The sequence below is a fragment of the Orcinus orca genome, chromosome 5 (assembly GCF_937001465.1).
Source record: "Orcinus orca chromosome 5, mOrcOrc1.1, whole genome shotgun sequence".
Taxonomy (NCBI): domain Eukaryota; kingdom Metazoa; phylum Chordata; class Mammalia; order Artiodactyla; family Delphinidae; genus Orcinus; species Orcinus orca.
Window position 1 is genome coordinate 41,901,369 of NC_064563.1, and position 22,978 is coordinate 41,924,346.

At 38.7% G+C, this 22,978-nt stretch overlaps 1 protein-coding gene across 5 annotated transcripts in view; it reads left to right on the forward strand.

Moving 5' to 3' along the window:
* LEKR1 (leucine, glutamate and lysine rich 1) overlaps positions 1-22,978 on the forward strand; it is a 273,093-nt gene that overhangs the window by 244,902 nt on the left and 5,213 nt on the right. For 3 of the 5 annotated variants that reach the window (XM_049709738.1, XM_049709737.1, XM_049709736.1), the window contains 2 exons: positions 7,079-7,240; positions 9,816-10,115. In XM_049709738.1, coding sequence (XP_049565695.1) covers positions 7,079-7,240; positions 9,816-10,115 — 462 coding nt within the window. Of the gene's footprint in view, positions 1-7,078; positions 7,241-9,815; positions 10,116-16,301; positions 16,580-16,809; positions 16,918-22,978 lie in introns of all 5 variants that reach the window. The other 2 variants (XM_049709739.1, XM_049709740.1) reach the window with 2 other exon arrangements.

A 22,978-nucleotide genomic window follows, 5' to 3' on the forward strand; every position in this document is an offset into this window, starting at 1 on the left:
CTGCAAAGTTCAGTGATGGGCTACCTTCAGGCACAGCTGGATTCAGGGCTGTCAAGCTGGTTTTCTGCCAGATTGGTTTCATTTTCAGACTCAGAGTTGTCCTTCCTGATGGCAAAAAGGGAACAGTAGCTCCTCCCGTCTCTTTTCTGCATTCTTAGCAAAAAACTCACTGTAGCTGTCAGATTCTAACTGAATCATGTGCTTAGTCTTGAACCAATCACCATAGCTGGCAAGACTGGCCATGTTGATTCATTTGGACCTGGGTCACATGCTCACCCTTGCAGGACAGATTCCCACTCAACCATATTGACTACAATAGGGGAAGAATGAATCCCTAAAAAAAAAAAGAAAAGAAAAATAACAAATATCCCCTCAAGTTTTCAGTTGAAAGATAGGCCAAGAGATAGGGCAATGGGTAGGCAAACTGACAATGAGCTGGGAAATACAGTGGACCCTTCTGGGGGTACCTTCCTGGCAGATTACCCTTCTCTGAGAATTTCTCCATCTGCCTCATGGGTTGAGCCAGATTCCTTTCATTTGCCCCACTCTGGCCACTCTACACCCTTGAAACCCTGCTTTCTATCCCCAAAGCCTGAATTGAATGGATGAAAGTAATAGTTCCTGGACCCTCTGACTTTTGGTTGGGGTTGGTGAGTATGGAACAATGGCAGGAGATCTAAGGAAGGGAAGAAGGGGTCCTTTCATTTTAGTTTTATCCATCAACCAACCATTACAGCCCCCTTTTTCCTCCAGCCTTATAGAGATATTATTGACATGTGACACTGTAAGTTTAGTATGTACAACATGATGATCTGACACACACGTATATGTGTTGCAAAATAATTACTACAATAGGGTTAGTTAACATATCCTTCACTTCACATAATTACCTTTGTTGTTTTGGTAGTGGTGGTGAGAATATTTAGATTCTTATACAATAGATGAAGTGATATATCACAAGAAGATAGATTGCAATAAGTTAAAAATATATTCTATAAACTCTAAACCAACCACAAAAATAGAAAAACAAAGAGTTACAGCTAATAAACCAGCAAAGGAGATAAAATTGAATTTAAAAAATAATCCAAAAGAAGACAGAAAAAGAGGGGGAAAAAATGAGATGGGCCAAATAGAAAATGCATAGCAAGATAGATTTAAAGCTAATTATATCAGTAATCAAATGAAATATAAATGGTCTAAACCAGGGTCAGCAAACTTTTTCTATAAAGGTCCAGTTAGTAAATAAAATATTTTTGGTTTGTGGAACATACAGCCTCTGTTGCAACCACTCCACTCCATCATTGTAGCTTAAAAGCAGCCATAGATGATATGCAAATAAATGGGCATGGCTGAATTTAGTCTGTGGACCACGGTTTGCCAAGCCCTAGTCTAAATACCCCCATTAAAAGACAGAGATTGTCATGTTGGATGAAAATGCGAGACTCTACTATATGTTGCCTATAAGAAATGTACTTTTTTTTTTTTTATAAATTTATTTTATTTATTTATTTTTGGCTGTGTTGGGTCTTTGCTGCTGCGCGCGGGGGCTACTCTTTGTTGTGGTGCGTGGGATTCTCACTGCGGTGGCTTCTCTTGTTGCGGAGCACGGGCTCTAGGCACGTGGGCTTCAGTAGTTGTGGCACGCGGGCTCAGTAGTTGTGGCTCCCGGACTCTAGAGGGCAGGCTCAGTAGTTGCGGCACACGGGCTTAGTTGCTCCGCGGCATGTGGGATCTTCCCGGACCAGAGCTTGAACCCGTGTCCCTGTGTTGGCAGGCGGATTCGCAACCACTGCGCCACCAGGGAAGCCCAGAAATGTACTTTTATATAAAGAAATATTTTTAAAAATAGGTTAAAAGTAATGGATGGAAAAAAGATATGCTAGAACAAATCAAAAGAAGCTAAAGTAGCTACATTACAATCAAAATAGATTTCAGGGAAATAAATCTGAATATTTAGAATATTACCAAAGATAAAGAAGGTCATTTCATAATGGTAAAGAGATTGGTTCACCAAGAAGACATAATAATCCTAAATGGTTTTTCACCTAGTAACAGAACTTAAAAATTAAGCAAAAAATGATAGAACTACAAGGAGAAATAGACAAATCTATAATTAGAGTCAAAGATGTCAATAACCCTCTCTCAATAATTGATAGAAAAATATCCAGAAAACTCATTAAGGATATAAACTATGGAAAATAGTATAATAATTTATTTTGAAGAGATACAGTAAACACTATTACCAAATATGACCTAATTGATATGTATAGAATCCTCCATTTAACAGCAGAATACACATTCTTCTCCAGTGCACATGGGACATTTATTAAAGTAGATCATATACTGGGAGTAAATATGTCTCAATAAATTTAAAAGGATTCAAGTCATACAAAGTATTTTCTCTAACCACAATGGAATCAAATTAGAATTCATTAACAGTTATCTGGAAAAAAATCCCCCAATATTTTGAAACTAAATAAATACCAAGTCCATGCTCTTAACCACTATGCCATGTAGATGTGTAGGAAGACAGCTGTGTGGAAAAACTCACCACGCTGAGCTATGGAGTCCACCAGAGACACCTGGGTGTGCAGCCCTCTCCACCTCATGGTAGCTCTAAGATCTTTGTGAAGGCACTTAATTTCTCTGAGACTATTTCTTACTGTAGACAGTGGGAATAATAATTATTGTATGTTCTTTCCAGGGTTGTTGTAAGAATTAAATGAGTTAATAGATGAAAAGGGCCCTGTACCATACCACCTAGCCTGTTTGTTACTTGGTGAACATTCTCTCCTTCCGCCCTCAGTTTACTCAGTTCTTGGCAGGACTTCAGTGCATAGTCTGATTCCTTAGCATTCGTATTTTTTTACTACAATACAAAGCCTAGTATTTGAATAGTCATCTACTTTTATAATATATTTATTCAGTGGTTAATTTAGAAATAATCTGAAGTATTAGTTTTCAACCAGTATTTGTTTTTAAACTTTTAGAAAATAGTATAATTTATTTTTAGGAGATATATTTTGTTTAATGATATATGTACATCAAATATAAGCAGGTGGTCTGATTTCTACTTTGACATCAGAAACTCCCTTGGTTTTAAAGGGATCATCAAAGTAATCAGTGATTATATTTGGTGTTTGGCTCCACGAACAGTTAGAAAATGATATCAAAATCAACCACAAAGATCTCACTTGCAAAATAATTAGTGGAAAGATAGCATTTTGCACACTAGTATTAGACACAAATATTATAAAACTCTAATTATGCATTTCAACAACAAATACAAAAGGAATTAAAAAACAACATACTCAGAATGCTCTGGAGTCATCAGAAGGCCTTCAGGGAGGAGACAGAGTTTGAGCTAGAGGAAGATATGGATGAATTAACATCTGGAATGTGTACACAGACAATAATTGATTTTTGTGTAGCTCTTGAACTCATATATTATTCATGCTGTTTTTTAGAGATTAGAATTTTTTCATGATTTTCAAAATTACTATTAGTTATTGTATAAAGCAGTTCATAACATATGTATGCACCATCACCTAATTCATTTATTTTGCATAAACATAAGTCCTGCCACCTAAGATACTTTAAACAAACAGCTCTTATCAACATGTCAAAAACGTAAACATGACAATTTGGTATGAATTCGTCTTTTCAATGACAATATACCAGCTTAAGCAAATCATTGTTTGTGGGCTCATCACTTTGTTCAGACTCTTCAGATCGTGAAGGAACCAGTAGTGTCATCTCTCTGTGCTACAGAGTCAACACATTCAGATGGCTTTTGGCTTCCCACTGCAGCTTCCTTAAATGTTTAGAAATCCCACCTGAAGCTCATCACGTTGCTTCTCTTTCTCAGGTTGTGCAAATTAAAAATCAAATCAGAAATAGTAAATCACTCTTCTTTTTATCTACAGTGTTTTTCTTTCCCATCCTCCATCTATTCCTTCCTTTTTCCCCTTCCCCTTACCTACACTAGTTCATTCCAAGGAACAGTTCAGGGGCAAGAAGATCTCCTTTCTTCCTGACTCAGGTAGAACAGAACATTCTTCTCATTCAACCAGTCAGCCACCCCCTTTCCTTCCCTGAACTCTTCCTTTGTTTCCTCTTCATCAAGGGACTCTGCTGATTTGCTAAATGGCCTCTTCCCCATAATAAATTTAAAGAACTTCTGTTTTTAAAAGTTCTTCTCAAGTCCTTCTGTCATCTAATTTAGTTTGTCCTGTCCCACATAGTTTATGTACATCCTTGTTCTCTTAATTTGAATCCATATTTTGAAATATGTCTTTTTATCCTAAAATAACTCTGGCTCTACCAATTAACCACACAAGGAAATTTTTTTGAACACTTGATATTTTAGTACCTTGGCACAAATTTTTCTTGAGTTTTTCAAAAAATGTTTGTTTACTCTTTTTTTTTTTATAGTGTCATGGTATCTTGTGGGCTATTAACTCTTGAAGTTTTCTGAATGTTTTGCGTTTGATTTCCTCCTTTCATGTGTTCTTGACTTATCTATTCCAGTGTGGCTGGAGCACAGTAATCAAATGGGAAAGGTAGTAAAAGTCAGGTTGGAGAAGTCCAGGGCCGCCATACATGCTGTTCAGGTTGCATCGTGACTAATAGCACAGGCCAAGGGAGAGAAGGGAGCTGGAATCCGGCCTGGGCTCTGCTCACCAAGTCTTGTGCCCTGCCCAAGGCTGTGTTCTTCTAAGGAAGGCATGCTTTTTTGATTTACACAAAGGTGTCATACGGGCTGATGGTGGTCCTGTAGAAGATCGTGTATGGAAATTTGGATTTTATACTAATGCATTGAAAAACCACTAAGAAGGAATAAAATAATCCAATTTATGGTTTGTGAAGAACACTGCTGTGTATCAGGTGTTGGAGAGAGGCAGGAATAGAAGTAAGGAGGCCACTTAGGAGGTGGTGGTGACCACAACTAGGGTGGTGGAAGTAGAGGTGTAGAGAAATGGATGGATTCGATGCATCTTTTGGAGGCAAAATGAACAGGTCTTGGTGCTGGATTAGGTGTGGAGGGTAAGGGAGACAGAAGAGTGAAAGGTGATTACCCCAGTTACTGACTTGAATAACTCGATGGGTGATGGTACTGTGTCCTGAGATGGGGAGCATTGAGGAAGGAACAGGTGGGGAGGGAATTGTATCAAGATCTCTGGTTCAGACAGTTTTTTTGAGATACCTGTGATGTATCTAAATGGCTACCAGGAGGCAAGTGAACACAAGTACCTGGAATTCAGAAGAACATCTGCTCTTTTTTCTGAGGGCCCTGAGGCTCTCCTTGTCTTTTGTAATCTGCTAGCAACACACCTGAACAGTTCTATCATGTTCCTAAATGATTATCGGTATCCTTTCCCCAAAACAATCCAGACATTTATTTTGAGAGAGCCAAAATAACTCCGTGCATTGAGTATAAACATAACTGTTTTGCCTTGATGCAAATGGTCAGTCCTATAGCCAGTGCAATAAATCCCACATACCCACACTGGGACTAGTCTTCTATGTGGATTTTATGTAATTTAAATGGCTTCCTGAAAACTTTCTTAGCAAACTTTCTGTTTCCTGGTACCCTAGTTTCAGTATCCCCTTGAGAAATTCAGGTTGACCTCTCTCCTTCTCCTCTTAGTGGCCTGAGAATCACAGTCACAGTAAGTCATGTTTGACGGTTTTTCTCCCAAGTTATCTGCCATTTACTCCCTCTTAGAATTTATAATCATGGCACAATGTAAATCTCAAGCTGGCCTGTCACTGGGATCCCTTCTCTACTCCACTATATAGTCTCCCAGGGCTAAATGACTCCAGGACTCATAGATTTGTTCTCTCGCTCCAGTAGGCAGAGCCAAAACCAATGGTTAAAAACCATGGGGAGAGAGATGTTGGCTCAACTAAAGGAAAAACTTCCTAATGCTGAGCGCTATCTGAAAATGGAAACGCCTGCTGGGGAAGGAGTGAATTATGGTTTCTGGTGGTGTTGAGGCACAGAGCAGACAATGATTTGGTGCAAATTCCACGGTAGAGACTGAAGTCAGGGTGTAGAAATAATCTCCACTGCCTATTGAATCCCTGCTTGTGCAAGAGCTTTACACAGATGTTTCATCTCATTTATAATCCTCATAACGACCCCCAAGGGAATTAGTTATAACCACATCAGGAGAGGTTACAGTCACAATTTAAGATCACACAACTAGAGTGGCAGAGCCAGGATTTAGAGCCAGGATTTAAACTCAATCCAAAGCCTTTGTTTATTCTTCCACAATTCATGGAAGCTTGAGAAAATGAACTAGGGGATTTCTAAGGTCCCTTCCAGCACCGTGATTTTATGTGAGTCAAAATCTGGATACGGGCATCACTGACTATGTTTTCCTTCAATCAGCCTTCTGGCCTCAATCGCATTAAAATGATAATCTTTGACCCCAAAACTGTCTGATCTCTATCAAGAAAGGACCATTTTTTAAAAATCGACATTTATTCCTTGTATCCACTCTTAGTTTTCAGCAGAACTTAGTGTAAGAGCCTCAAAATCTTTTGTTTTTTCCTTATAGGGTTGCTGGCAAGGACTGAGTTTACACCATAAATGTACAGAAGATGAAGCTTTTAGTATTTCTGAAAACTGTTATAATATATTGTACTAACTTCTCTACTCACTTTACAGGTTTTGATGGTCTTAGAGGATGTAACACTATTTGACCTAAGGTCAACTTTTCTGGCCCGAGTTCTGAGTCAGATTGTTTTTAAACATTAGAATTTAAAAATTAATATTAGGATTAGAATTTTTAAAATGATTAGATCCTGAGTTCTCATCACAAGAAAAAAAATCTATTTCTTTAATTTTGTATCTGTATGAGATGATGGATGTTCAGTAAACTTATTGTGATAATAACTTCAGGATATATGTAAGTCAAATCTTTATGCTATACTGCTTAAACTTATACAGCACTGTATGTCAATTATATCTGAATAAAACTGGGAGAAAAAATATGAGTCTGAAAATAGGCTTAATTTACTTATCTTAAGATAAAATGGCTCTATTTGTGTGTTAAATGCTATTTTCTAGGTTGAAGCTGAACTCGCCAAGGAAAGGGCCCAACATTTAGTTGAATTTCAGGAGCAAGCTCTTCTCTTTAAAGAAATTAAACTGGAACTCGATATTGAAAAGGAAAAACACCAAGAAATAATCCAAAAGTGTAAGAAAGAAAAAGAAGAACTACAAATGAAGGTCTGTCATTATGATGTTCATCATTATTTAATGGGTTTGAAACTGTAGATGTTGGTTATTTCCTCCTAAGGACACCATTATATTTATAACTCCTGTAGATTTTCTCATGGTCATTGTGCCTTAGTTTTAGGTAGATAGAATGGTTTGGCTATTCTCCAGAATGAATGACTGAGATAAATTATATAAGCATACAATCCAGCTATGTATGGTATTTTTTCCTACTAAAATAAACTTATTTGTAAAACAGCATAAATTATATAACTAATAATTAGCATGGTTAGATGTTCCAATACCTCAAGTATCCAACAAAAGATAATGAGGTGTTTCACGTAATTAAAATTTTACCAACAATTAAAGGCTATCCCCTTTAATGGCAAATATTTTCAACTCTAAATATTTTTGAATGAAGGGAAATATTTTTTAAATGTAATCACACCTCCATAATTTCTTTTTTTCAAAGTATCATTTTAACTTTATTTATTTATTTATTTATTTTTGGCTGCGTTGGGTCTTTGTTGCTGCGCACAGGCTCTCTCTAGTTGCGGTGAGCAGGGGCTACTCTTCATTGTGGTGCACGGGCTCCTCATTGCAGTGGCTTTTCTTATTGCAGAGCATGGGCTCTAGGCACTCGGGCTCTAGTACTTGTGGCTTGTGGGCTCTAGAGTTCAGGCTTAGTAGTTGTGGCGCACGGGCTTCGTTGCTCCGTGGCATGTGGGATCTTCCCGGACCAGGAATCGAACCCATGTCCCCTGCATTGGCAGGCGAATTCTTAACCACTGCGCCACCAGGGAAGTCCCCATAATTTCTTAAGCAATGCATCCTAAACATAATACAAGGTTTCGTTAAGGTTCCCTTGTTTTCATAACACCTGAGAGTAGAATGTGTGTGTGTGTGTGTGTGTGTGTGTGTGTGTGTGTGTGTGTGTATTAACCAAGACCCAGTGGTGAAGTCATATTTTTGAATAAACTCATTAAGAGTCTATGTAAATTAGCCTTAAATGAGACTTACTGGCCTCTACCTTGGTGTATAGCGGGTATGGTACAGCCTTTTCAGTAGCTCACTGGGAACGATAGGCAGGGCTAGCCACGTGAGTGTAGCACCATAGGTCCCCACACTCAAAAAGGCCTTTCAGGTTTAACATTCTGCAAATGCTGTCTTGAAATTCTTAATAATTTTACATCTGGGGGGACTTCCCTGGTGGTCTAGTGGTTAAGACTCCCCCTTCCAATGCAGAGGGTTTAACTTCCAATGTGAGTTGGATCCCTGGTCAGGGAGCTAAGATCCCACATGCCTTGGGGCCAAAAAGTCAAAACATAAAACAGAAGCAATATTGTAACAAATTCAATAAAAACTTAAAAAATGGTCCACATCAAAAAATAAATTCTTAAAAAATTTTTTAAAAAGTAATTTTATCTCTTAATTTGTGTTTTGTTAAGTGAAGTCATATTGGGACAATGGAGTATGTGCTGGGAACTTGTAACCTGGCTCACCTTAGGCCCCTCCTCTTCTGGACAGATTCTATCCTAGACAGACCTCTTGCTTCCTGGCTCCTGCCCCCCACCCCACTTTTCCCGTAACCTTGTGACTGCTGTTGCAGTCCCCAGGTGGCTCAGGACCAGCAGAATTTCATGACTTTGAGGAGAAGTTTCTCAAGTTATTCTTTCCTCTCTTTGTCTAGAGGTACCACCTTTAGAAGCAGTATATTTTCTAAGTATTCTGGTATCGTCTAGAACTGCACTGTCTAATGTGGTAACTTATGTGTCTACTTAAGTTTCAGTTAATTAAAATTAAATTGAAAATTGAGTTCCTCACTCATGTTCGCCACGTTTCAAATGCACAAGAGCCCCTACTAACAAGGGAGAGCCTATTATGTGCATTTCTTCCCAGCTTAACGAACAGTGATATCACCTTCATAGCTTGGAATTGGCCATGGTGAGAGTATTCACACCATGGAAGTTAGATATAAATCTGGCTTTTGTGTGTGTATGTGTGAGTCCGTTGTTAAATATCTACCAGCACACCACTATCGATAGTCACATGTGGCTAGTGGCTACCATATAGGACAGCACAGAATATTTCTATCATCACAGAAAGTTCTGTTGGGCAGGGCTGCTATAGAAGGTGTAGTGTCTAGGGTACCTCCAGTCATCATATTCAAGAAAGAAAAAAAATATATCGAAGGAAAACTTAACTGGTATGGTTTGAGTAGACTATAGGTGTGGTGCTCTCCTACATGCATCCCCAAACATCAGGCATTTCTAGGTCCCAAAGCCACCCTAAAGTGAGTCCAGACAGGCACTTGATCAAGACTTGAGCTGTCCTTGGTAGCTCAGTTCAGCCACAGAGATTTATGTATTTCCAAGTATGCCCAGGTGATTAATGCAATTCCATTTTAGTTGATAAAAATAAAATTTTAGTCTTAACTTTTAAAATCTTGAAGCCCTATATATGTCATAGGATTTGTTTTCATCAGATCAGAACACCAGTTATTTAGAATAAACCTCTTAAAACCACGAGAATTCTGTGGATACCTAGAGGCTATCACCCACAAACTAAGGCAAGATTTATCTTACAGATATCTGACTTAATTGAAGGTGCTACTAAAGATCTAAGGCTGAAAGTGGCTGCTCTTGAAGAAAAGCTCCATGAATCCCATATTCAATATACTGAAGAATCTGAGTTAAAGGAGAAAGAAATCGAAAACCTTAAAAATTTGGTTGCAGAATTTGAATCACGCTTGAAGAAGGAAATTGACAGTAATGATTCAGTTTCAGAGGACTTGAGGAAGGAAATGAAACAAAAGTCAGATGAACTGGAAAGAGTAATGCTGGCACAAGCACAACTGATACAGCAATTCAACCAGTCCCAGGAAGAGGTAAGAAGCAGGTGATGGTACCATTGCAATTAGTGAAAGAGTGCATGTTCTTTCAACAAACAAAACAGGAAAGGTAGCTTGGTGTCATGCAAAGAGTCCTGGACTATTAATCAGAGATCTGGGGTCATATCCTGGCTCTGTCCTTAACTAGGCAGGCACTTAACCTCTCTGGACCTGGCTTCCTTTTCTGTAAAATGAATAATACATTTAACTACATAATCTCTAAGGTTTCCTGAGCCAGTTCTACTGTGTTGCAAATGACCATTTAAAACCTCTAAGATTAGAAATCTTTATAAATTTATGTCTTATTTGTTGTGACATTAAATCTTTGCCAAAGAAACTTTTAGAGTACTTGCTGCTTAAGTTAATATTTTGGACAATATATTTTAAAAACAATTGTTCTTTAGGGTTTTATTTTTCTGTCAATCTAAAGTTATAAGATAATTTACATGTAGTGGTCTTCTTTCCTATGTATGCATGATTATTTCAGCAGTGTTTTTATTTAAACCGGAGTAGACTTATTTCGATTTGAAATTTTTTTCCTAAGAAAATCTTATTTCTGAACTGCTGAACAGTTTAGAAATGGTGGATGCTATGGAATGAATGTGTGTGTGTCCCCCCACATTCATATGTTGAAACCTAATCCCCAGCGTGATAATATGTAGAGGTGGGTCTGTGGGAAGTGATTACATCTTGAGAGATGAACTAATTTCCTGAATGGGGTTAGTGCCCTTATGAAAGAAAACTTCCTCGCCCCTTCCACCATGTGAAGACACAGCAAGAGGATGGCCATCTTGAATCAGGAAGCGAGCCCTCACCAGACACCAAATCTGCTGGCACCTTGTTCTTGAACTTCCCAGCCTCCCAAACTGTGAGAAATAATGTTTGTTGTTTGAACCACGCAGCCTCTTGTATTTTGTTATAGCAGCCCAAACTTATTAAGACAGTGGGGCAATTTTCCAATAGCCAAGAATTAGAATATTGTCACATTAGAATATTTGATCCCATTTATGACAGTATAGCAAATAAAGGCAAATGGAGGAAGATTCTGAATGTTAGTGATGAGTAATTTTGGGGGGGTTTTATTGGCATCTTAATAAAAGAATAAAAGGAAAGTGCTAGTAGTAATATTGATCATTAACAAACATACCATGTTTTCTTCCTGTATTTAAATTATCAACCCAAATTAAAAGTTTATGCTATCATTATAATTATGAAGTGAACCTATTGCAAAGAAATTTTAAGTTAAAATGTAGAATTAACAGAATACTGGATCAAGAATAATGCCTAAAACCCTATAGAGTAGGAATTATTTCCATGTTACAGATGAGGAACTGACTCAAGATATTTGAATAATTTGTAAGCTCACACAGCATGGTGGAGCGAAGATTCAAATATGAATCTCCAAGATTTGACTCACCAAACTTCATCTCCATGAATCTCTATACTTCCTCTTTTAGGATACCAAAATTCTAGTTATTCTGCTTCCAAATTTCAAAGTGACCTCAGGCTTGGCACTCAACATCTCCAGGACACACACACACACACACACACACACACACACACACACACACATGCTGTCTCTCTCTCTCTCTCACTTTTAGAATAACAACAAACACACTAGTGCTTACTCCACCAGATGGTTAGGGTGTTACGTGATTGAGTGTCTCCTGTTGGAACACAGCAGCACAGCCTCCCTTGAAAAAGGGAGCTGCTCCACCAGTCCAGGCAGGAGTGGCAAGAGCAAGCACACATGGATTCAGCTCTGCTGGAGAAGGAGAGAGGTGATGCTTCAAATGAGACAGCAGTGTTGAAGTTCAAGAGGAGGAGGGACAGCAGATTAAAGGAGAAAAAACTCAAAGTTACTAGACCAGCAGGTTTTCTAACTCCTAAATCCCCAAAAGAAATGGCAATATGGAAAGTGACGAGTAACTTATAAACTAGGACATGTAGAAAAAGACTGAAGGGTCAAATCCAGTAAATATATAATAGGCAACTATTCAAGTGCCAGGCACTGTGCTAGTCATCAATAGGCAATTATGAACAAGACTGGCAACTGCCATTCCTGCTTTCAAAGAGGAATTTACAGAAAATATTATGTGAGCAATTAAACTGACATCCAGAGGAAAGAATGGCCTAAAAAGAAACTTCTCATATAAAAAGCACAGACTAAAAGCTAAAAAATTGGCCATAAGGACTTGCATTAGTTTTCTATTGTTGCATAACAAATTGTCATCAAAATCAGTACTTCAAACAACATTTATTATCTCATAGTTTCTGAGTGTCAGGGATCTGAATGTGGGGCTTAGCTGGATGCCTCTGGCTCAAGGCCTCTCATGAGGTTGGTGTTAGGGTGTCAGGGGCTGCAGTCTCATCTAAAGGCTCAACTGGGGGAGCACTGGCTTCCAAGCTTACTTATGTAGTTGTCAGCCGGATTTATTTCCTCAAGGCTGTTGGGCTGAGAGCCTCAGTTCAATGCTGGCTGTTGGTCAGAGGTCCCCACTCAGTTCCTTCCAACATGAACCTCTCCAAAGAAGAGCCTACAACGTGGCAGCTAGCTTCACTCAAAACAAGCGAGTGAGAATGAGAGCATGCAAGAGAAGGTGCCCAAGCTAGAAGCCACAGTCTTTTTGTAACCTAATCTCAGAAGTGGCATCCCACTGCTTTTGCTGCATTCTATTCATTAGAGATGAAACAACAAGTCCAGCCCACACTCAACACAAAGGGATTGCACAAGGCTGTGAGCAGCAGGAGGGCCGGGATAACTGGGAGCCATTTTAGAGGCTGCCAGTCTCAGGGCCTCTGGAGGTAATTTTGGCAAGAAAAGCTAGGCTAAAAGTGGAGAGCAAATATCTTTTTCACACAAAAGGAGCTACATTTGGAGTTCTTCCTGCTTGTTGTAAAAGGAAGCCACTTAGAGATAAAGTTTTATTTTTTTAAATGTGGACTTTTGAAAGATACAAGACACTGAGTTGGTATTTAAATGATCATGGATCATTATTGGGGAATAGAAAGAGATCAGCACAAAAGTAGTTACCTAAGGACATGCCTGAGGGCAGACATTCCATTAGAAGTTAAATAATTACAACTGAACTGTAAGAGTAAATAATTAAGGCTGCTTCTCTGGTTAAGAATGCTAAAGTCCAGAATATTCTTATAAAAATAGGAAATGAGCTAATAAAAGTGATAGGAGTTATGAGCCAGAAAGAATCAAGGTTGTTAACAGGTAAAGTGAAAAGCGCTACTTTTTTGTGACCATGCATTCCAGACACTTGAAATGTCTCAGGTTCTGGAGAAAAAAAAAGCTTCATTTAAGTGGAGAACAAATTCCCATTAAAAAGAAGATAAATTAATGGTCTAATAAGGAAGCTAATTAAGGGGAGGAAAGCCCTGCTCTCATTCAAGAGGCCAGAGAATAGATAGAACTTTGTTTTTAATTGTATAAAGAAAGTTCTCAAGGATAGGAGGAAAGCCATAGCCTCTAAAGGGCAAAATGGACATTCCTGCATGGAGCAGGGATTAGTGGAGAGCTGCCACAGAGACAAGGGTCAAGAAGGTGAGGCGACAAAAGGTGCAGGTCAATAAGAAGAAAGAAAATGGGAAGTAAAACTGTATGGGAAACGTAAATGTGAAAAGGGGGCTCCTGAAATTCTATATAGGGCGAAGACACAGACATAAAAATTGGAACATTAAAAAAAAAAAAGTAGCAAATCAGAAAAGAAACATAATATGTTAGAGAATAGGACATTATCATTTAAAGTCAGGTTAAAATAGATCACATGCTTCTTGCTGCCAGTTTTCCTTCCTACTAGCTCTGTATGAGTCCTATCAAGACAGTGTGGCCCCGATGTTAGGGGCCTTGTGATCCAGAGGAAGAACGTGGTAAATCTGAAAAAACAGTTCATGTACAACTATCAAAGGAAAGCCCGTACAGAGAGTTCAATATTTTTGTTGTCTTAAAATTATAGATAAGGAAAACATAAGGGGCAGAAGTTTTAAATTCTACTACTTCCTGCAGCTATTTGATGAAAATGGAAGATTCAAAAATAGGAGGGATTGCTCTTGGTTAAACATGGAGAATTGAATGCATATGTTTATCTCTGCTTCCATGCCAAACACCACTAAAATGACAGTAAGTTAATAAAAAGTGAATAAATCCATAAGGAAAAAAGAACAAGAAAGGAGGTGACACTAGATGAAAAAGACGTTGACTAAATTTTGGAAAATGGAAAGTAAGGTAGGGATGAGAGGTAATCAGCAGGCTACGGCTATTGAAACCTAATGCCTGTGGAGAGTGTGGGAGTATGCGGAATCCTAAAAGGAGCAAACCCAATCATGTGACATGACACTGGAAAGGCTCAGGAATTGAGGACACCAGATACCTCTGAAAGAGGGAGAGAAGAGTGGATCTGAAAACAGGGCTGTTTGAATCATTGTAAAAGGAGCAAATAGATGCTTAGATGCCCTCTCTAACCCCCAAGTGGCCCCCACCTACGATCCTGGCAGGATACCAAAGGTTTACACTCTAGAAAAACTGAATGCAAGAGGCTTTGGTCTTGAGGATACACAACAGCAGAATATGGGATAAGGCAAGAGCTGGACTGAAGGTCTGTGTATTATAGGGTGAGACCTCCCAGTCCCTAAAACCCACTCACTTCCCAAAACACAGACAACCAGGCTTATCTATCAATATCCAGGAAATTGGAGGAGCTTTCTGTGGCGAAATGAGCTAGCTCAAAAGAAAAGACCTCTGGATACTGACAATTGGGGTCTTTTAATTAAAAGTTTTTTTTTTTTTATCGGAGTATAGTTGCTTTTCAATGTTATGTTAGTTTCTACTGTACAGCAAAGTGAATCAGCTATACGTATACATATATTCCCTCTTTTTCGGATTTCCTTCCCATTTAGTAGGTCACCACAGAGCACTGAGTAGGGTTCCCTGTGCTATACAGTATGTTCTCATTAGTTATCTATTTTATACATAGTATCAATAGTGTATATATGTCAATCCCCATCTCCCAATTCATCCCACCCCACCATCCCCCTTGGCATCCATACGTTTGTTCTCTACATCTGTGTCTTTATTTCTGTTTTGCAAATAAGGTCATCTATACCATTTTTCTAGATTCCACATAATATGCATTAATATACAATATTTGTCTTTCTCTTTCTGACATACTTCACTCCATATGACAGTCTCTAGGTCCATCCACATCTCTACAAATGACCCAATTTCATTCCTTTTAATGGCTGAGTAATATTCCATTGTATACATACACCATATCTTCCTTATCCATTCCTCTGTTGATGGACATTTAGGTTGCTTTTATGTCCTGGCTATTGTAAATAGTGCTGCAATGAACATTGGGGTGCATGTGTCTTTTTGAATTATGGTTTTCTCTGGGTATATGCCCAGAAGTGGGATTGCTGGGTCATATGGTAGTTCTATTTTTAGTTTTTAAAGGAACCTCCATACTGTTCTCAATAGTGGTTGTATCAATTTACATTCCCACCAACAGTGCAAGAGGGGTCCCTTTTCTCCACACCCTCTCCAGCATTTATTGTTTGTAGATTTTTTGATGATGCACATTCTGACCAGTGTGAGGTGATACCTCATTGTAGTTTTAATTTGCATTTCTTTAATAATTAGTGATGTTGAACATCTTTTCATGTGCCTCTTGGCCATCTGTATGTCTTCTTTGGAGAAATGTCTGTTTAGGTCTTCCACCCATTTTTTGATTGGGTTGTTTGTTTTTCTGATATTGAGCTGTGTGAGCTGTTTGTATATTCTTAAGTAAAAGTTATATCCATGTCCAATCTACCCACTGAGACATATACCGGTAAATAAGCCCTTATGCAGGCACACAGAGCTTCCAGTAACATTTTGAAGACTCATTTTTAAGCCCAAAAAGCCAAGAATCCCCAACCATTTGAGGAGCACCTCTAACATGAAAGGCAGAAGTCAGGATCAAACAAATAAGCAAAAAAAGAACTCATAGGAGACAGATACAAAACAATGTGGGAAGCAAAAGTGAGCTTCAAAAAAGAGCACAATTAATATCCTTAGAGAGAAAAGAGAAGATATTGTATCCATGAAACATGAACAGAGGCTATTAAAAAAAAAAAAGAACAGGAATGAGTATTAAAATACAAGAACTGAAATAAAAAATTTAATAATTGGCTTAGATGATAAAGATGAAGAAATTACCCAGAAAGTAGAAGGAAAAGGCAAAGAGATGGAGAGAAGAAAAGAAAATTAGAAGATCAAGCCAGGATGTCTAATACCTCATTAATAGGAGTTCCAAAAAGAGAAGACAGAGAAAATGGAAGGGAGAAAACTATCCAGGAACTAATCCAATAATTTTTCGAAGTACTGAAGGGCATTTCTATATTGAAAGGGTCTACTCAGTATGATGGATGGCAAAGCAAACACATCATGAAATGTCATTACCTTAAGGACAAACGTAAGTACTTAAAAGCGTTCAGGAAAAAAAGAGGGGTCACTTAAAAAGGATTAGAAATCAAAATGGCATCTTTACAACAGCAGTAGAAACTAGAAGCCAATGGCTTCCAAATTCTGAAGGAAAATTTTTTCCAACCTAGGATTCTATATCCTGCTAAATCATCAATTAAATGCAAGTGTCAAGGATATTTTCAGACATTAAAGTTCTCAAAAACGGTACTTCCTTTGCAGCCTTTCTCAGGAAGCTGTTAGAAGATATACGACACCACAAAGAGGGAGTAAACTAAGAAGGGAGAAGACACAGGAATCAGGAAATGAGCGTTCCAGCACAGGAGAGAGGTAGAGGGATTCCCCAGGATGATGGTGGGAAGAAATCCAAGGATGGCAGCAGTGCAACAGATTTAGAGAATAGCCAGGTTGAGTTCTGCAGAAGAATGGAGGGTTTTTAGAAGTATGTCTCTGATAAAAAAGAGAACTGATAGATTACACGGAGTGCTTGAACATGTTGAGAGGATATTTACACATCTGTAAGTAGGTTTGGTGAAAAATTAGTTATCAACACCTAGAAAATTAAGCAGATAAGTAATGGGATAATAATAAACTCTAGAAGGAAACTTTGCAAGAAAGAAAATGTAATCATAGTACACTGCATGGCTAAGATGTACATAATATTTATATACTATAATCATATAAGGTGTAATACAGATTTGACTGAAAATTGCTATAGAAATTGGGAAGATTTTCCAATAAAATTGTGATAGAAGCTTCTCCCAAAGGAGCAGAAACATCTCCTAATGGGGGGAAGAGAAAGAACTGTTACGAGTTGAAATAGGAAGTTAAATCCTTGTCTTTCCTTCTATGAAATCAGTAGATAACGACTTCAAAACTGAAAACTGTGAGATAGCTGTATAATGATATTATTTAGGACTATGGAGACAAATATCATAAGAAACAGCTTAAAAACCTGAAAATGGTTGTTCCTGGGAGGCAGAACTTGTAAGTGTGAAGGAATACTTTATTTCATTATAATTTTATAGTATTTTAATTCTTAACTATGCGTAATATATTACCTTAATTTTAAAAAATAATTTAAAATAATGGAAAGGAGTAAATTATAAAGAGGACCTGAAAGAGAGGGCAGCAGAGGAAAGGATAAAGGACAAGATTATAGAAGAAGAACCAGGAAAGTTATAAGTAAAGCAAATAAACAACAGAATACGAAGCTTAATGAGATATTTTTTAAGATTATGAGAAATTTAGAAATTAAGACAAAGCAGATTCTAGCTTAAATTTCAGTAACAGGTGCCTGACACACTTCTGTTTATTCTTCAAGTCTGAACAAAAGGAGAGCTCCTCCATGAACCCACAGAATCCCAGAGGCAAGCTTGGGTATACATCTGTGTGCCTAATGTGGCTGTTTTTGTTTTTTTTAATCTTACTTTTTTATTGAAGTAGAGTTGATTTACAATGTTGTGTTAGTTTCTGGTGTATAGCAAAGTGATTCAGTTTTATATATATATATACATATATATATGTATATATATATATAATATACATATATATCCTTTTTCATTATAGGTCTAATGCAGTTGTTTATGCACTCATTTAACATGTAAATAGTTGTTTTCTTGTTTTTGTGGTACACGGGCCTCTCACTGTTGTGGCCTCTCCCATTGCGGAGCACAGGCTCCGGACGTGTAGGCTCAGAGGCCATGGCTCATGGGCCCAGCCGCTCCACGGCATGTGGGATCTTCCCGGACTGGGGCATGAACCCGTGTCCCTTGCATCGGCAGGCGGACTCTCAACCACTGCACCACCAGGGAAGCCCCAATAGTTGTTTTTTAATAGATGCTAATATGAAGTATTAATTTGGGTAAAGGCATACTTTCTGAGGGAGAGGACTCTCTGAAGAGATAATATTCAAGCAGACCTGAAGTGAGGAAAAGAACATTCCAGGCAGAGCGAACAGGAAGTGTAAAGGCCCTGTGGCTAGGAACATCCTGGGAACCTTCAAGAAACCACAAGGAAGTCAGCAAGCATTCCTGGTGCTTAGTAAGCAAGGAGGATGTGGTAGAAAGCAAGGTTGGAGGGGCCAATTCATGTGGAGTCTTTGAAGGCAGTAAAGACTTTGGATTTTTTTCTAAGTGTGATGAAAAGCTACCTGGGAATTTTGAACAAGTGAGTGACATGATCTGACTTAGTTTTAGAGAATAACTCTGACTGCTTTGTGGAAAATAGGTTGCAAGGTGGCGGGGGGAGGCAAAAATGAAAGCAGAAAGACCTATTACAAGGTCCTTGAAAAGGTCTAGAAAAGCATTGATGGTCATCGTGGTAAAGGAGGTGACAAGTGGCCAGATTTGGTATATATTTCCTAGATGGAGGCAACAGAAGTTGGAGATGGGTTGGATGATATGAAAGACTAGGAAGGGTCAAGGATAACTCCAGAGTTTGGAATCTCAACAACTGAGAGTGAAAGTGCCATTTACTGAGATGGGAAACACTGGTCAAGGAATACAACTGGGGAGGAATGTCAAGAATTTGATTTGGGACATGTTAACCTTAATATGTATGTTAGATATCCAAATGGAGGTGTTGAATGGGCGGTATGTTCAGGGGAAGGCTGACTAGAAATGCTGATTTCGGAGACATCCACGTGTAGCTGATACTTATGCCTTGGGGCTGAATGAGATCACCCAGGGCATGAGGTAACAAAGAAGAGGGTGGAGAACTCTCTAACTCTGAGAGGCTGGGAGGAGGAGGAGACTAGGCCATGGTGACAGAGAGGGAATAGCTAGTGAGGTAGGAGGAAAAGAGGAGACTAACAAGGACTGTAAGGAAAGAAAGTGTCTAAGGAAAGGAGCATGCAACTTAGGTTCATAATCTCCTGTATAAGAACTTTGATTTCAGATAGGTTTTGGAATTCAACTTTGAGTTTTAGAAAGTTAACAAAATGCACATGCCCCTGGAGATCTAGAGTAGCCTCTTCCATGCAGTGACATTAATATTTCTGCAGTGAAACACAGGAATGGCCCCACTGAGTGAAATAACAAGACTATCAGTCCAGTCAGATTTTATTACCAAATGTTACAAGTTAGACACATTTTTCTTTACTGAGCTTTTTGGATGTCAGAATTGTGGCTAATGCATTGTAGATGTGTATTTGCTTTCTTTCTTTACAACAGCTGTTTTTGCTGTTTCTGTTGGTTCACCTGACCATCTCTTGGCATCCTGGATCTGTTTTTGTTTAAAAAACAAAAAAGGAGAGTATATATGTTTCTCTATAGGATCACATACATAGAGAAATGTCAGGAAAAAGTGAAGGGAGAATTTTCCCCAAACTATTTACAGTGGTCACCACCGGGGGATAAGAAGAGATGGGCAGAGGTTTCACTTCTTATAGCTTTTTAAAATTGGGGGGATTATGGATGACTTTTAAATTTTTTGGTGTTCTGAATATTTTCCAAATGTAAAGCCTATTTTTAAAAAAAACCTATTTATTTAGGAAAGTTTACTAATACATCTGGTAAGGATGGGTCTAATTAAAATTTAGGAATACATACATTTGAAAACATAAATAGCTTTTCTGCAAGAGGGATTTGCCTAGTTTTAAGATATGCATTTACTGTATTTCTGTATTTATTTGATATAGAGAAAATGCTACACATTTCTCTGGTAACTCCATTTATGAGAAACCAAAGTTAGTAAATTAAAAAATGAGTAGCTCTCAATTTGGGCCTGAGTAAAGAGAACATCTGAGTCTTTTCCAAAGAGTAAAGGGGTAAATGGGAGGTTCTCTAACTTCTGGCTCCACAGGGAACAGGAGAGGGTGGGGTGTAGGTGCGGAGGGGCTGTTCCTAGGGTTGGTTGGCAGGGGTAGAGGGCTCAGATTGAGGATCTCCAGTCGTGGAGAGGCAGATCTAGGCAAGACTGTCTTTCACGTATTGGAGAGTCAGCCCTGATGCAGAGTATGGATGACAGAAATTTGACAGAATGAGGAAAAAATACGGAGAAATTGTTTTCTGTTGTAGTTAATTAATACTAATTAAGTCTCAATTAAAGTTGGCTTACTGACTTAGAAAGTAAATTCTGAACACTGTGTCTTCATGGGCTCTTCCTCTCCATCCTGAAAATCCGCTCTTGAAGCCTATCAGTCCAAGGGAGTATTGCCCTCTGTTTCTACTTCTGGTTTGAAGTCTGCCATAGTTACTTCACAGTGTCCATTATGTTTGCAAGCACAGAAATACAATTTTAAGAACAACCTGTCTGACATCCGTTTTGCTTCTTTCCTGGAAATTTATTCAGATTCTCCTTCATGCCTTTCCAAAGGGCCATTTCCACTGTTTTTCTGCAGTGTTTGGGGCTGATCAGATTCGTTGAACAGAAGCCTTAAATGGAAGTTTGGGCACATCCTTTGCTAACTCCTACTCATCTTTCTGGTTTCCACACCTTTTCCACAGTCTCCTTTCGCCTCAGCTCCCCACCCAGTTGGCCAGCCTAGGATAGATCTAGTTTGGGTTGGTGGAAACTGTAATCTGATCAACGCATGACTGGTTCAGACCTAACTGGGTGTAATAAAGCATGAACAAAGACACCCATCTGTGCTTCTTTTTCACTGAGGACTTGCCTTCCTGGCATGTTCCCCCCAGATTATGCCAAATACAGCTGATTGCCATCACAAATGGAATTCTCACCTTCAGAACGATCAAGTTACCCAGCAAAGCTTTCTCTTGCTTCTTCCACTGTTTTTGGAATTGAAACCAATCCAGCTGTCACTAAGGATAAAAATGAAAACAAACATAAAAATAAACCACTCTTACATTGCAAAGAGTGGGGAAAATTGGCCATTTTTTAATATTAGAAATTTCAAACAGATGGTGAGCTAATTTATATTTTCATTTTGAAATTTACTTTCCCAGTGGGAATGCAATTAAGCCATATTTTAAGTCCATTCAAAGTGGCCTTCATCTGAAAATGTTGTAGACATATCTATAGATAATGCTCTCAACCAATTGGCAGAGGTTAAGGACCCAGGAATGCTAGCTCCCCCTCTCCTAGACCACCCTAACCAAGGGGCCCTCGGGATAGGAACCTCCTCCATGAAAACTGGCCTCCTATCCTCCCTGCCTCCCATCCTGCCCCACTCAGGACTACTTTCTACTGAGCTGGCAAAGCAATCTTCCTTTGTTGCAGATTTGACAATGCCAGCCCCCTGCTTGAAATAAACCTTTCAATGACTCCATGTGGCCCTCAGAATTAAGTTAAAACTCTAATATTTGCAGGTTGTCAAAGTCATCCTTGATCTGATCCTGCTTATTCCTGCCTGCCTCAGTCCTGGTCTCTCCTCCCATTCTGCACTCTGCCCTTGAGTCACACTAAGCCATGTGTCATCCCGAGATGTGACTCTCCCTCTCTCACTGCCAGGAATTTGTACTCACTGTCCCTCTTCACCTGACTCATGCCTCCCTTTCCATTTTGACTTACAGTCTAGTTGCAATCCAGTGATAACACTATTTTACCATGCTAAAATATGGCCAAGATACTTTTACCTAAAACATTTAGAATGCTATAGCTTCACTGATTATACTCATGTTTGCCCATGATTTTCAGTCTTACTGAACATATTCCATCTTAGACATTTTCCTGTGTTGTTCAGTGAAAACACGTATTAAAATTCTGCAGCAACACAACCTTACAAAAAGATCAACAACCCCAAAAGACAAACATTTTGCCTAAATTGCTGAAAGCGATCTAACCATGAGTGAGTGATTCTTTTCCACATATGATGCAATTTTCCACTAATGTGTCTCCTTGACTCTGGCCACATCCACGTGTGCTCTTGTCATGCCTTGTCACACACACTCCACCTCTGAAATAGCAGTCCCCTAAACTGGATGTGTTCTATTTCCATTTGTTTATTCCATGATTGAATAAATTCTAACATCTGAACTACATGTTGTACAAAACTGAGTTATAATCCAGATTTTAAAGGAGGAAGTAATGGTGGCAAAGGATATACAGATATTGTAAGACTCATCTGAGATTTCATAGTGTTTATGACAAAGATAAAAATAGAAGTCCTATCTTTGGATCCTGTTCTCAGTTTAGAGGTTCTCCTGGTTTGGGGAATAAGAGAAAAGAGAGAATTTGTCCTTTGTTCTGGAAACTAATAGCCTTGAAGAAGGATGAGTTCCAGAGCAGTGGGCCCCAGACTAAGATGGTCAGCAGCTCTTCCAAAATTCAATCTGGAGTTGACAGGTAGAATGGGTGCTCCCACTGTACTTGTTATGGGGACATCTTTGGGTTCGCTCCACCTTTCCATTTCCTCCTTCAGTGTAGTGTCACTTGCCCAAAATAGCTTTTAAATGACTTGCTTTACGGATGTTTTCCATAGAGCACTACT